Source organism: Taudactylus pleione, unplaced genomic scaffold, assembly GCF_031769625.1.
Source record: "Taudactylus pleione unplaced genomic scaffold, aTauple2 ptg000479l, whole genome shotgun sequence".
Classification (NCBI taxonomy): Eukaryota; Metazoa; Chordata; class Amphibia; order Anura; family Myobatrachidae; genus Taudactylus; species Taudactylus pleione.
This window is the reverse complement of record NW_028284881.1, coordinates 12,678,812-12,695,432: the sequence shown is the minus strand read 5'-3', so window position 1 is coordinate 12,695,432 and position 16,621 is coordinate 12,678,812. Positions and strand designations below refer to the sequence as shown.

General features: G+C 45.9%; 1 protein-coding gene across 1 annotated transcript in view; it reads left to right on the top strand.

The window, feature by feature from the left end:
• NOS1 (nitric oxide synthase 1) overlaps positions 1–16,621 on the top strand; it is a 101,806-nt gene that overhangs the window by 18,352 nt on the left and 66,833 nt on the right. Inside the window, exon 2 of the mRNA XM_088449102.1 lies at positions 11,561–11,666. Within this exon, the coding sequence (XP_088305228.1) occupies positions 11,561–11,666 (106 nt within the window). The remainder of the gene's footprint in view (positions 1–11,560; positions 11,667–16,621) is intronic.

Below are 16,621 nucleotides of genomic sequence, written 5' to 3'. Positions count from 1 at the left end.
GGCGTGCACGCCCAAAAGGAGGTGTGGCTTAGTGGAAATTAGACGTGGCTTCGTAGAAAGTGGCGTGGCCTCATCTTGCAGAGCCACGCCCCCTTATGTGTGCCGATCTTGGGGGCATTACTGTCTCCCATTCTCGGCACAAAGTGGGCTTCCCCAGTGCTCCTGCAGCTGCTGGGGCAGCCCACATCTCTCCCTGCCTCTCTCCATGTCACGGTGATAGCATCCCACAGGGTGAAACCAAAATAGCGGAGCAGCTCTGCTATTTTGGTGTCACCCCGTCGGATGGTGTCACCCAGTGCGGCCCGCACCCATCGCACCCCCCTAGTGATGCCAGTGCATTAGGGTTAGGCTGCGGGGTTGGGTTAGAGGTTACTGCCTGACTGTAACGCTGCTTCATCAGATGTCTGCGCCAGAAGTGTCAATCTCATAACCACTGGAGCCACTGCAGCCATCGGGACCAGGTAACTGACCACTGGGCCATCCGGGATGATCTGTCAACATTTCATCTGTGTCTATGTGATTAATGTCAACATGCTGAACATCACCATTATGAATGTCGAACATCTCATTCCACACCCAATCTACAGTATGCATGGGAAACATATGTATGAATGAATCTTTTGACTAAACTAATAGCTCTTTTAGAAATACATTTAAGGTTTGGACCTACTGGTTCATTGCCAAATATCAGTTACAGACAGTATTGTTGATTGGGGATCCGGTCAATCGGGATGCCGGCACTTAGAATGTCGGTGCTGGAATCCCGACACCTGTCAGAATATCACCGCTGGTATCCTGGCGGTAAGTACTGTGGTTAGGGGGAGGGTTACGGCTAGGGGTAAGGCACTAGGGCGACGGTTAGGCACTAAGGGGGGCATTAGGTTCAGACACTAGGGGGGGTAAGTTAGGTTCAGGCACTGGGGAGGGAGGGTTAGGGTAGGAAAAGGGCCAGGATAATGATCGACAAGTGTCGGTATCCTAACCCTGTCGGGGTGCCGGCGTCGGGATTCTGGACTGCCGGGATCCCGAGCGCTGGCTTCCCATACCCATCCCGTTGATTGTTTGACTAATGTACTGTATTTAGTCACTGTTGAATATTTTGTAATTTTGGGTATTGTTTTTAATTGGGCAGTAACTTACAAATATTGACATACTTTCTACTGCTACCTTGTAATTATCAGCTGGTCTGGATAATGTACAGTAAGTGGGCATTTTCTGTGTTAAAATCTATTAATCATGACTGGTTTCAGTATAATTATCTTTTTCAGTGGATTTATTGCAAATGGGCAGTTCTCTCCTTCTTAGATAGTCATTGATGTATGTTATACATAATAGCTACAGGCTGTATATTTGATGGTCCCAAAGACAAACCTATATTATCCAATGTGCTGAATATACAGTACACAAGCAGAACTATTCTGTTCAATCTAAAGATAGTAGCAGCCCTACTGTCCCTCACCAGTGAGAATTATGTGTCACTGGACAGTTTCACCTCTAGTTACTCTGCCACTTAGTGACACAGATGTGTGAATGACCTGTCTTATGTATTACTTCCAATTTAACAATTTTCTATCCCCTGGAGGATGCACTGTGATGTCTCACAACATTTAACCAAAGGAAAAAACCCAAGATCTTGTAGTTCAAAGTTAAATCACAGCCTGACATATAATAGCTGCAAATAAGTGTTAACATAGACAAACTGAATCTAATGTTGGCTGAGTTTATTGTTTAATGTGTCACCCGGCTGTGCATTATGTGAACAGCTCTTAACAGTTCACTGCTTGTTACATTATATTCCAACCAAGGCTGCCATATAGTATGTACAGTACAAATGTGATCATTACCAACCAAATAGAAATGAGCTGAGGTCCAGTGTCAGTCTTTATGCAGTCCTGATATGGGACATGGGGGTACCGTGATCTGAGTGTACCGTTATGGTGGCTGGGTCCTATTGTTTCCTCCTAATATAAAGAAACAGGAAGAGACTCCTGGATATACCGTTGAGGCATACTTGCCTACTCTCCCGGAACTGCCAGGAGGCTCCCGAAAATCAGGAAGCACTCCCAGAAGCCCAGAAGAGGGGGCAAGTCTACCGGTCAAAGTTGGACATTGTGAGTTAAGGTAATGAATGTCATGAGACATTTGTAGGGATCAGCTGACTCCTTTATGTCTGACAAGTAGTGGCAGAGGTGCATTTACGCAGTGCAAGTTATTCTGTGATGTCAGATATCATGCACCTATTCTCATGCACCAGTTGTTATGACAAACTCATAGATCTGCACTTCAAGATGGTGGAGTCTGAGTGGGTGTAAAAGCTGGTACTTTCTCATAGGAAATACTTAGGCGGATCTGGGCACTCCTTGCTTAATGAAAGTTGTGCCCCTCATATTGTGCTCACATGCAAAAGCAAAGTTTCACTTGGCAGGACTAGATATTTACATGACATTCAAGGTGGTGTGTTAGGTGTGTACCCAGCTTTGGAGATGATTTTTGACATTGTTTAAAAAAAATATGTAAAAAATAATCTGTTAGTAAATGTGTGATTTAGGGGCCTATTCATCATCACTTAATTTTCACAAAAGCAGGTGAAAAAGCACATTCTCACCCGCAATTGTGAAAATTAAGTATTCAGGCCATTCATTAAAAAGGTAAAGCAGGAGATATCACAGATATCTTCTACTTACCTTCCGTTTGTGGAATGGCCCGCTGTCCCCATACACTAGTATGGGGATAGAATTCATCAAGCTCCGAAAATATTATATTTTCAGAGCTTGACTGCAGGGGCATTCACCATCTTCAGATGGCGAATACCCCCGCTTGAGGATCGCTATATGCTCTTTCCTATGGGAAGAAGGTCTGGGTTGCGAGAAGGGATCCTTTCGGATCCTTCCGCCTGTCCGGCTCCTTCCGCCAGACGTCGGGGCTCTTGTGCGCATGCGTGACCTGTAGGTCGCGCATGCGCACCGCCGTCACTGCTCCGACAGGAGCAATGAAGCCACTCGCAGGGGCAGCTGATTTTACATCACTTGCCACCGCGCTGGAGCAATGCTGAATTGCTCCGGTGGCGCGGCGAGTTAGAATGTTAATTATCGGGGTCCGTTCAGACCCCGATAATTAACATCATGAATAGACCCCTTAGACCCTGAATCACAAAAACGACAAAACATCAGCCAAAAATCGTCCAAAATCGACTGTTGATAAATATAACCCTTTGCCTCTAGTCGGATTCTATTACATACAGAAACTTTCACTAAGCCTTATGCTCATGTTTTCTGCAATAAAAGGTAAGAATATATCCCCAAGTGCCTTGAATTATAGAGCAAACCTGTCAGCCCAAGATCATTTAATCCTATCATAAAAAAATATTTTCCCAATGATTAAAACTTCATCTCAAATAGTTGTTTTAGTAAAGAACTCCTGCTTCTCCGCGCGTGTTGCTATGTACAGGCCATGAACACATTTATCTTAGCCCTAGTTTTAGTGCTACAATAATTGCTTGTTTAGGGAAGGAGTCTCCAACAAATCAGTACAGTCAATCTAGATCAATGCTTTATCTACTGTATATATATATAAAATCAAATGTCCTGACTGACTGACCTGACCATGGAACCACATGTGATACGTTTTTATTTTGCTGTCCCCTGAATGGCCACAGAAGGGGCTGCTTTGGCCCTCAGCATTATACTTGAGGACATTACTTCTCCCATAAGTGAAAGTACTACCATGACCCCACAAAAGGAGCTGATAATCTAGATTCAAACCACATGGTTTGGGTCCAGGAACGGCCCAGTGATACCCAGGTTCAGCTTACTGACTCCTTACTGCACCAAGTGGTCTAGGTGATTAGGGATCCTGGCAATGAGTTTGGGTGGATAGTTAGGATTTTATTTTCTATTTACTTATTTTTAAAGTAATACCTTTATTGCATGGTATGCATTGTTTGTTGCCATGTTATCTTCTAATCTATATGGTTTTACCTAATGTTTGACAGGAGACTTTTTTCTGTATATTTATCCTGTGTCGGACTGGGGCATGAAGGGCTCACTGGGTTAAAACATTGGCAGCAGCCCATGCTTAAGGAGTGTGGCCAGCCCACAAAGAGGCTTGGCCAACCATTAGAGAGGCCAGGGGTGTGACGGGATTACTAAATTTGATTAGCAAGATGGTGAATCTTGGTATAGTTTTCATGGAAATGAACCAAGCCCCCATGTTCATGCATTGTCCTGCTCCACCAGGTAACTGACCCTCTAATCGAGTACCAATGTATAATTCAAGCACATAGTCTGGAACCTGACCTCTAGAGGATGGGGCGGGGCTCTCAGGCAGTGGGGACCGCTGGATTTTTCCCCTGTGGACCCGTCCGACTCTGTGTTTATCATATCTCACTGCTATCTTGCAATCATATAAACTTTCTCATGACATATGTACAGTTAGTTGCATGAACATTAATGTATTACAAGAATGAAGAAAATTGACGTTTAACTGACATGTGTTACTTAACAGTTTGACCATTATAACTAGCCGTTTTGTGAATAAGTTTAATTTATGAACCACAAAAATTGCAGCGCTCTTTTGTCTGCGTAAGTAGGTCTAATTATTAATGGAGCAAAGGAAAACAACCCCATACAATAAACCTGCCCTGTATTTGTAGATCTGTGGATGCTGTGAAAATTGTGTATGGTGGGAGCATGGCTACAAGGTAGTGACCGTTCTCTACTAAAATACTGCTAAGTGTATCCTCAGCTATGGCTTACACTAATCCTAAAATGACAGGACATCAAGACTGTCTTTTTACATGTCACTTTTTTATGTTTGAATTTTTCTATCATATTAATCTGTAGTTCTGAACGTGACCAAAAGTTTGTTTTCCTAGTGACAGTATTGGGATGAGGTTGAGCCAGAAAATACAAGTCCTTTTTGGGGGAAGAAAGGGCTATGCACCTACCTGTAAAATAGGGATCACATCCCTAATATGCATATTCTACCCATGCCAGTTCATTTAATAATCCCATCAAACAGAATTAAATCTTTTTCCTCTTAAGTGCAAAATTCTGATCAGCTCCTTTCATCAGACCCCCCCCAGACACTGCCATCTTGGCATGCAAATCCATGTAAAGCACAGGGGGATTTGTACATTAGTAGACATAGAGGGCCATTTGCAAGTGTGAAGGAAGGCAGGATATAAAACCTTAATTACACTGCACAGTTTAATGCAATGGAAGCTTTTATTATTTTTATAGTTTATTAATCAGTCTCCTATGTACATTTCTTTGTTCTCTCCCAAGGCTCCTCTCATAATCCAATACACCCACCAGCACACTAATGGCCCCCACAGCACCATGTCCAATCAGAATAAGATGAATAAGTGTAAATGTACATCTGGGACTGACAAATGATTAAATTCAAAAAGTGCCATTTTTATGTATGAAGCATAAAAGTGTAAATAATAATAATCATAATAATAATAATACATGCATTATTTTATAATCAATATTATTGTTACAATTTAAATTGAATAATATTGCATACTCTGTAGCACTTCACAATTGGCAACAAACAATAATAAATAAAGACTGGGTAATAACAAACATAAAGGTAAGTTTACAATCAATAGGAACAGAGGAGTTTGAAACTAATGGGTACTGTAAGTGAATATTTTGAGTGAACCATGTATATTTTAGTAGGTAGAATCATCTAAGGAGATCAGTAATATAGCTATTTAATTTGTACAGCTTGCTTAAAGAGGTCAGCTTTCATGGTAAGCTTGGTTTGAAGGGTTGGATAAAGGGCCTGATTCAACAAGGAACGCAGTTGCTAATACGCACATAATAGATCGATTGTTGCATTCTGCACATGCATATGCATCGCAGAGCGCGTGCGCAAACTAGCAATTGCGATGGGGACTGCGTTTTCAGAGGCTACGCAGACCCAGAGCAGAGTGATTGACAGGAAGTGCTGCTTGTGGGTGGTGAAGGGGAGGGGGGTGGGTGGTCGGGTGAACGTAGGCGTGCCAGTGAGTTGCAACATCGTTGCAGGGGCGTGCATAAATTATCCACCGCGTGGCCATAAGCAGCCATAGCACTTATAACGTGCGTGGCTGTTAGAAATTTCTAAGTAAGGTCAAGGCTTGTACAAGTGTACATATGGGTCCGATGTTACTCTATGTTACTGATTGTTTTGCTATGTTGCTCTAGTATACGGATGTGAGTAAGGGGAACTGGGTGTCCTTATGTCTGGCTGCGTTCGCAATGTGAATGCACACATTTAAATAGCATCACTGATATTAGCAACTGCGTTGCGTGCGTATAAGCAGAATTGCGAACCATAGTGAATCAGGCCCTAAGTCTGGTGAGTGCCGCCCAACAAACATCCTGTAATCGGCAGTGGTAGCAGGTAATGAATGTGGATGAGCAGATTGAAGTACTAGCTCTATAGGAGAGGGGTTGAGGAAGATATTTTGAGACAAGGGAAGACATGTATTTTAGTGCAGTTGCGTTACTGGTATTTTATGTTTGTAGATATATTTTCTATTGGATTTGGGAAATATTGGCAACCAGTGTGGGACTCACCCACTGGAACAGCAGTACAAGAATGTTGTAGATGCATTTAAAATAGATTGATGGAGTAAAAGTTTGGTTAGGAGAAAGCCAGTAATAAGGGATTTATAGTCAGGCCCGGTGACAGGGGGGTACAAAGGGGACACTTATACCGGGCCCTGAGATTCCGAGGGGCCCGACACCTCAGGAATTTCTGTAGCCCAGTTCATGTGTCCCCCTTGCTTCTGCCCCCTGCTGTGTAAGTTGCTTACACAGCAGATGGCAGAAGCAACAGTGCCAAGGCGCCCGGCACAGCTGCGGCAAGCTCCCCCGAGTACGGCACAGGCAGACTCAGAGTCAGGGAGGATAACAGCCGACGCAGTGTGTGACCGCTGAATCAGGGATCAGCCGCCGGCCGCGCCGGGTCTGAACCACAGGGAAAAGTAATACAGGCAGCTCAGCAGGTAAGTGTGGGACCGGGACAGGCTGGGATAGAGAATCATAGGGCAGGCCGCAGGTGGTGAGGAACTGCAGATGAAGGAGGGGGGTGTAAAAGACACAGGGGCTGGGGAGAGGGGTGTGTGTGATGCGTTCTGGGGAAGATGGTGTGTGTGTGCGTGACAGACATAGGGGCTGATGGAGAGAGGCTGTTTGACAGGAGCTGGGGATAGTAGTGTGTGACAGACATGGGGCTGTGGAAGAGGGAGGTGTGTGACAGACATGGGGCTGTGGAAGAGGGAGGTGTGTGACAGATAAGGGGCTGGGGAGAGGGGTGTGTGACAGAGGCTGTGGAAGAGGGAGGTGTGTGAAAGGCACAGTTGCTGGGGAAGAGTGGAGGGGGGGTGACAGACACAGGGGCTGGGGAAGAGGGGTGTGTGTGACAGACACAGGGGCTGGGGAAGAGGAGGAGATGTGACAGACACAGGGGCTGGGGAAGCGGGTGTGTGTGACAGACAGGGGCTGAGGAAGCGGGTGTGTGACAGACAGGCTGAGGAAGAGGGGGGGGGACACAGGGCTGGGGGAAATCAACCTGAGAGACACATGGGGTGGGTAAAATTAAGCCAAAAGACACAGGAGCTGGAAAAAATTAAGCCAAGAGATGGGGGGGCTGGGAAGTGGGGGGGGGGGTGACAGACACAGGCTGAGGAAGAGGAGGGGGGTGCAGGGCTGGGGGAAATCAGGCTAAGAAACACAGGGGCTGGTAAAAATGAAGCTGAGAGACATTGGGTCTCGGGAATGAATCTGAGAGACACGCAGGCTTGGAAATGAATCTGAGAGACAGTGAAGCAGATGAAGCTGAGAGACATGGGTGGGGGATAATTATGCTGAGAGATACAGGAGATATAAGTGGACGGCTGCAGATGGAGAGGCACAGGGGATGAGGCTGAAGACAGGCATTTTACTGGAGAGATGAGGGTTGAGGCTGGTGCAACACAGGCGAGGATAAGGCTGAGACACAGTTGGGAATGAGGCTGGACAGACCATCTCTCTCTCTCCCCTCCTCTCTCCATTTCCCTTTCTTCCCTATCTTTGTTTCTTTATAATTTTTCTATTTTCTGTCCACCTTTGTTTCTTTTCCACTGCTCTCTCTTTCTCTCCCCTCTGTCTTGTTTTTCCCACCTCTCACTCTCCTTCTCCTCTGTCAGTTTCTCTCATGTCCCATGGTCTCTCTTTCTCCTACCCCATGATCTCTCTTTCTCCTGCCCCATAGTCTCTCTTTCTCCTTCCCCATGATCTCTCTTTCTCCTACCCCATGGTCTCTCTTTCTCCTGCCCCATGATCTCTCTTTCTACTGCTCCATAGTCTCTCTTTCTCCTTCCCTATGATCTCTCTTTCTCCTAACCCATGGTCTCTCTTTCTCCTACCCCATGGTCTCTCTTTCTCCTGCCTCATGGTTCTCTTTTTCCTTCCCCATAGTCTCTCTTTCTCCTTCCCCATGATCTCTCTTTCTCCTACCCCATGGTCTCTCTTTCTCCTTCCTCGTAGTCTCTCTTTCTCCTTCCCCATGATCTCTCTTTCTCCTACCCCATGGTCTCTCTTTCTCCTTCCTCGTAGTCTCTCTTTCTCCTTCCCCATGATCTCTCTTTCTCCTACCCCGTGGTCTCTCTTTCTCCTACCCCATGGTCTCTCTTTCTCCTGCCTCATGGTTCTCTTTTTCCTTCCCCATAGTCTCTCTTTCTCCTTCCCCATGATCTCTCTTTCTCCTACCCCATGGTCTCTCTTTCTCCTTCCCCATGATCTCTCTTTCTCCTACCCCATGGTCTCTCTTTCTCCTTCCTCGTAGTCTCTCTTTCTCCTTCCCCATGATCTCTCTTTCTCCTACCCCATGGTCTCTCTTTCTCCTACCCCATGGTCTCTCTTTCTCTTGCCTCATGGTTCTCTTTTTCCTTCCCCATAGTCTCTCTTTCTCCTTCCCCATGATCTCTCTTTCTCCTACCCTATGGTCTCTCTTTCTCCTTCCTCGTAGTCTCTCTTTCTCCTTCCCCATGATCTCTCTTTCTCCTACCCCATGGTCTCTCTTTCTCCTACCCCATGGTCTCTCTTTCTCCTGCCCCATGGACTCTTTCTCCTGCCCCATGATCTCTCTTTCTCCTGCCCCATGGTCTCTCTTTCTCCTACCCCATGGTCTCTCTTTCTCCTACCCCATGGTCTCTTTCTCCTGCCCCATGGACTCTTTCTCCTGCCTCATGATCTCTCTTTCTCCTGCCCCATGGTCTCTCTTTCTCCTGCCTCATGGTTCTCTTTTTCCTTCCCCATAGTCTCTCTTTCTCCTTCCCCATGATCTCTCTTTCTCCTACCCCATGGTCTCTCTTTCTCCTTCCTCGTAGTCTCTCTTTCTCCTTCCCCATGATCTCTCTTTCTCCTACCCCATGGTCTCTCTTTCTCCTACCCCATGGTCTCTCTTTCTCCTGCCCCATGGACTCTTTCTCCTGCCCCATGATCTCTCTTTCTCCTGCCCCATGATCTCTCTTTCTCCTACCCCATGGTCTCTCTTTCTCCTACCCCATGGTCTCTCTTTCTCCTGCCCCATGGACTCTTTCTCCTGCCCCATGATCTCTCTTTCTCCTGCCCCATGGTCTCTCTTTCTCCTGCCTCATGGTTCTCTTTTTCCTTCCCCATAGTCTCTCTTTCTCCTTCCCCATGATCTCTCTTTTTCCTACCCCATGGTCTCTCTTTCTCCTTCCCCATGATCTCTCTTTCTCCTGCCCCATGGTCTCTCTTTCTCCTGCCTCATGGTTCTCTTTTTCCTTCCCCATAGTCTCTCTTTCTCCTTCCCCATGATCTCTCTTTCTCCTACCCCATGGTCTCTCTTTCTCCTTCCTCGTAGTCTCTCTTTCTCCTTCCCCATGATCTCTCTTTCTCCTACCCCATGGTCTCTCTTTCTCCTACCCCATGGTCTCTCTTTCTCTTGCCTCGTGGTTCTCTTTTTCCTTCCCCATAGTCTCTCTTTCTCCTTCCCCATGATCTCTCTTTCTCCTACCCCATGGTCTCTCTTTCTCCTTCCTCGTAGTCTCTCTTTCTCCTTCCCCATGATCTCTCTTTCTCCTACCCCATGGTCTCTCTTTCTCCTACCCCATGGTCTCTCTTTCTCCTGCCCCATGGTCTCTTTCTCCTGCCCCGTGATCTCTCTTTCTCCTGCCCCATGGTCTCTCTCTCTCCTACTCCATGGTTTCTCTTTCTACTTCTCCATTGTCTCTCTGTCTCCTGCCCCATGGTCTCTTTCTCCTGCCTTTCTGACTCCTGCTCTTCTCCCCCTACATTTCTCTTTTTTTTAGGATTCACAGTAGGTCATTGGGCCCATTGTCATCTATATGTCTCTCTAATCAGATACTGGCTGTGGCAGGCATGTACTATGCATGTTATGACCTACATGCACACATGCACACTGTATGCAGGGAAGGGGACACACTACACCTCACAGTATAATAACACCACACACCAGACCCCACAGTATATTAATGCCACACACCAGACTACACAGTATATTAATGCCACACACCAGACCCCACAGTATATTAATGCCACACACCAGACTACACAGTATATTAATGCCACACACCAGACCCCACAGTATATTAATGCCACACACCAGACCCCACAGTATATTAATGCCACACACCAGACCCCACAATATATTAATGCCACACACCAGACTACACAGTAGATTAAACAAAAAAAACATGCAGTATATAATATAGTAATGCTGTGAGGACTCCACTGTAAGCAACCTGGAAGTGATGCAGAGGTGAATGAAGTCTGCATGCGAGGGACCAGTCACCATGAAGAGCAGCAGTGCCTGGCCTGTGTAGCCCCACCACCTCCTAGGAGAAACAACTGGAGGAGTAGAGACAGCCTGTTTTCAGCCCTTCAGCGGGAGTACATTATAGAACCTGCCTGGGAAGGCATATACAATTAATGTCCAAAATGACAAATATGCATATGCCAGATGATGAATACACATCTTATCTAAATGATAAGTCACTAGGCTCCCCAGATAGCTGTATCCTCAGAGATTAAATATTTGGTACATTGATTGCAGGATCGAACACACTACTATAGCCATCCCAATGGCAATAGGTGAACTAGTCCCTAGTATAATAGTCCTCCAGCACAGCTCTGTTACTCATGCAGAATTAGGGTGGATGCAGTAAATAGATTGTTGATAGTGGAATACTGTATATTACATACTAAACTGACTAACACAGAATACATCAAGTGCAAAAAAGCATATTCATCTGTGTCTGCCATATGTATGTTTGCTTGTGAATGGATCTTGAAAGCTGCTGCAAATTCTATAAAGAGTGTATATGGTTATAAATATAATATTGTTAGGAGTATTGGTGAAACATTGTCACATTGCGCTACTGGATATATTTTACTTTTATGTCAAAATTAGGTTAATATAATATTCATTTTTACCATTGATCTCTTGTAAACTGGACCAGACTGACTTGCATATCAGTTTAAATAGTCTTGTTCTCCTTAAATTCTGAATTGACTATATGCAATATTTTCATTTTCAGTAAGTCACAGAAAGCAGCAGAGAACGACACAGCCTTAAATGATTTATGGAGGAACAACAATAATATGCCCGTTGTATTGAACAATCCATATCTAGAGTGTGGGCAGGTAGGTCAATGCTTTGCCAATTACATTTTGTCTGTAACCTGTATGTTATCAACTATTCCAGATTCTTTACTTGCCATATTAGATCTGTACATGAAATAATCTCTAGATCTGCTGTGTACCATTTATTGAGTACTGTCATCCTCATTGTACATGGTTGTAGAGTATTGACTAAGAATCAAGGTTGTCAGTAAAATATCTAATTTTCCTAAGGTGAATGATACAAAAACAGCATTATTGATCCAGGATTATGTTATTTTTTCAAAACACAGATGCTATATAGATTATTGTAATATTCATTGTCCAGTGAGTTTTACATTGATATTTGGACACATATTCAATTAAAAAATAACTTTAGTTTAGTTAATTTACCATGCATTTCAGATGGATAATACAAAGATCACAATGAACCTCTGCTGCCTTTTGCTCATGTGGTTTATTGTAGAGTTATTTGGGCAATATGTTTCTAAAGCATTTCCAATCCTTTACAATGCAGGAGTGAAGTTCCTCACATCTGTATTTCAGAATTCCAATCAATTAAATATTCTTTGTAACTTCATGGTTGGGTTTTATCATTGAAAAACAAATGATTAAAAAGAACATTTTAACAAGAGTGTAGAACACAACAATCGGTTGTTTTTTTTTTTTTTTTTTGGGGGGGTGGGGGGTAGATAAATACCAAGTGGCTTATTTACTAATATAGGGGCTGATGCAGAGTTCTACGTAAGTTAGCCATAATTGCATCCACATTGCGTGCACTGAACTAAGGGCCTGATTCAGACCCGGTTGCAAGCGCTGTGCGCTCGCAACTGGGTCCATGGCTGGCCAGTGCGCATGCGCACGACGGAGCCGGCTCCGTCGTGTGCATGCGCGAGACCTGGATAGCGACGGGCACTCCGTCGCTCCGGGTCTCGCAACAAAGGGGGCAAGCTGTCGATGTTGACTTTGGTGGGCGGGCCGGGGGAGTGGCTTCCCAAACGTAGGCGTTCCCATGTGAACGCCTCCGTTTGGGGGCGGCCCCACTGACTTCACTAGTGATGTCAGTGGGAGAGATTTTGGCTCTGTTAGAGCCGAAATCTCTCTGGGGCTTGCGGCAACGAGACCCTACCACAAAGGTCTTGTCGCAAGCCCGATGGTCGCGATGATCTTGACCATCGCGACCATCTTCCTGGCCGCTCGCTATAGCTGTGGGTGGTCACCCACAGCTATGCGAGCGGCCAGGAGGCCATTCTAAAAAAAAAAAGACCGGCAATGATTCAGAGCGAGCGCTCTATCACAGCGTCCGGCTCTGAATCAGGTCCTAAATGCGTGTACACATCTCTGTGGTCGGTCCACAAGTATTTGTTTACTTGGTTTCATAGCCGTCATCATTATCAGTGCACACTTGCACCAGCCACATACTGGGTGCAAAAGATGTGTCTGAAACCAGGCGTATTTTGGCATATTCAGAACTCTGCAAAGCCCACAATTCTAACATGCCCTCTGTGAACGTTGGTTATGTGACAATATATTGGGTATGGAATGCCAGCAGTCAGAATACCAACCCAATCAGGAAAGTGTCCTAACCCTAACCCCTAACTCACCCCGTAACCCTAACCCACCTTTCCCGCAGCCTAACCCTCCCCCCTGTAGCCAAACCCTAACCCAGCCCCCCATAGCCCAACCCTCCACAGCCTAACCTTCCCCATAGTGCCTAACCATAACCTCTACCCGTAACCCTAATACTTACCGTCGGGGTGCAGGCGGTCAGGATTCTGGCACTGGGATTCTTACTGCTGTCGGTATTCTGAGCGCCGGGATTGTAACTACATCCCTGTGAGAATTGCCCCATTACAACCAAGTTCCTCTCTTTCAATCATAAGTGGAGATGTGACTCTACAAACTCTGCATCGGCCCTATAACGTATAAATATCAACCTGCCGTCTGTGAAATGTATAAATAATATATCTGTAAAAATATCAGAAACCTGTCCCACCAGAGAAATATATTCCATGTAACCTTTGGGAGCCCATATTCATCGGGCACTTTAGGTTTATTTTCTGAAATTCTTTTCATACCACAGAATGTTGTTTGGAATTGGAATATCAGGGAGAGCATCTTGTCATGGGCAAGATTCTGAGAGAGGCGGTGCATTGCTTTTACAATGAAGCACATCTCTCCCCACTTTATAATATGACTGAATCCAGGTGCTGTGGGCAGAGATGAGGTAGTGTCCAGGTGCTGCCCTAGGCATCTTGCGTTCAGGACCCTTTGCTGACAATGGGCCTGATTAAGCAAGAAACACACGGTTGCAGATGCACGCACCCGTCCGCTGCGTAAATATGCTAATGAATGCATACGCACGGCAATCGCTACGCACGGCAATCGCAGCAGAATAAGCTGCTGCCCAGCACATTACATAATAACACCCACTTCCCTTTACTTGCGTCCTCTATACCTCCCAAGACAGCGGAAACATTGGCAACATCGAGAACCATCGGATCCATACGCACAATAGTGGATGACCTGAGCCTCCCGCAGACATAACTAGACCTCAGGCTGCATCCGTCGCCGCAAGGGCTTAATTATGCATGTCCCTGAAACGCCGTCCAAATGCACAGGCACGCCTGCGTTTGCCCGACCACCCCCCCGTCACCACCCGCAAACGGCACTAACTGTCAATCACTGTGCTCTGGGTCTACGTAGCCTCTACAAACGCAGTTCCCATCGCAATAGCTAGTTCGCACACGTGCACTGTGATGCATACACATGCGCAGCGCAAAAACATAGACCGATTGCATGCATTGGCATCCGTGTGTTCCTTCTGAATCATAACCTATATCCAGTATTTAGTTCAATAGTTCAATAGAGCATCCACTATTTGTAGTTTAAGTCTTCCCACTTCATAATGATATATAGATGATTAGGTCTAACACATATATAGAAACCAGTATGTGCAGACGATTTGTGCAGTCTGATATGGGCATACTGGAAACAATGTTAGTCACTTTAAAGTCCTGCCTACTTCTCCTTAAGAGCACTCCCTTAATTATAATTGATCCTTCAATGTATTTAACTAATGACAGTAAGGGGACATTGGGGCATTTGTCCCATTATTACATTTTATTTCACATATTTTACATTGGCAGAATTTTATAAAGGCCTGGTGTACGTAATCGAATTTGTGTGCTCTTAGCTCTCATATACTATATGTGTTTGGCTACTCAGCTTCAATGAAACGCCAACCCCGAGTTCAGTAAAATAGTTGCAGTATAAGACACGGCACAGTCGGCACTCAGGGCCTAAATGTGCGCCTTTTGCAGAACGTATATTACATGTTGTGCGCATGATACAGAACTGAGGGCCTGATTCAGACTCGCTCGCGAACGCTGAGCGCTCGCAAGCGGGTCGATGTTGCCCAAGTGCACATGCGCACGACGGAGGCAGCTCCGTCATGCGCATGCGTGAGACCCAAATAACGACGGCCAAGCCGTCGTTAAGGGTCTCGCACCGAAGGGGGCGTGCTGTCGATGGTGATTGACAGCACGCCCCCTTTGGTGGGCGTGGCTGCCCAGACCGAGGCGCTCCCATGGGAACGCCTACCGTCTGGGGCCGCCCCACTGACATCACTAGGCTTTGATAGAGCCAAAAGCACTCCAGGGCTTGCGGCAGCGAGACCCTACCACAAGGGTCTCGTCGCAAGCCCGATGGTCGCGATGGTCTTGACCATCGCGACTATCATTTTGGCCGCTCGCTATAGCTGTGGGTGGTAACCCACAGCTATGCGAGCGGCCAGGAGGCCACTCCAAAAAGTAGGAGGGACGGCCCTGATTCAGAGCGAGCGGTCTGTCCGAGCGTCCGGCTCTGAATCAGGGCCTCAGTCTCTCAAATTGTAACAGGTCACTGGTGGCAGCAATAGATAATGAACCACTCAGATAATGATAGAGCCTCTGTGACATCTGTTTTAGCTATGGGCATGTACACCAATGGGAGCTGGTGAGTTTTCTATAGCAGCGCTGCTTTGGATGTGGATTGAAAAATCTAGAGTGTCTAGATCAGGGATGGGAACCTCAGGCGGGGGGCCGTATAAGGCCTACGGAGTCATTTGGTCTGGACCTCAGAGCTTTTCTCTACTAGTCTCGTCCGGCTAGCAGGGTGCCTAGAATGGCACCATGCAGCCAGAATTTATGCAGCAGTGCCGTCTGGAGTGTCCTTAAGGCGCTTCAGATGGTCACATCGCTGCCCTTACAGCTCCCCGGAGCATCATCAGGATGCTCCTGGTACTGCTGTAATCACCGGCGATTGTGGCCCCACCCCGTGTGACGTCACATGGAGGGAGCGTGGCCTGCACCAGGCCCGCGAATAATGTTATATATATCAAAATGGCCCTCGGCAGAAAAAAGGTTCACCACCCGTGGTCTAGATAGACATTTAATAGGTTGACACCAGATGGTCGACAGGCAATAGGTAGACACGGTCAAATGGTCGACTGTTAAATGGTCGACATTGACAAGGTGACAATACACCAATTGTCGACACAGAACAGGTCGACACACATATATATATATATATTTTTTTAACCCTAATCATCATCCTCTTTCTAGGGCCTAACCCTAACCGACCCCTTCCACAGACTAATCCTAACCCTCCACCAGGTGCTTAACCCTGACCCTAAATCTAACTAAAAACCTAGCCCTAAAAATTATGAAAGATCATGACTCACAATTTGTGTGTCGACCTTTTGAATATGTTGATCATTTGACCCCGTCAACCTAAGTCCATGTTGACCTTTTGTCACCAATTTAACCCTGTAGACCTTTTGACCCTATCGAAATTTACATGTCGACCATAGGTGCCTATTTATTAATATGTAGTGTTAGTCCATATTTTGTTTTTCACTGCTGTTAGCTCTGTAATTTATTATTATATTATCACCGGAGCAGCTGAGTGATAACCGGTTTGTCAGTTAACACCAGGCT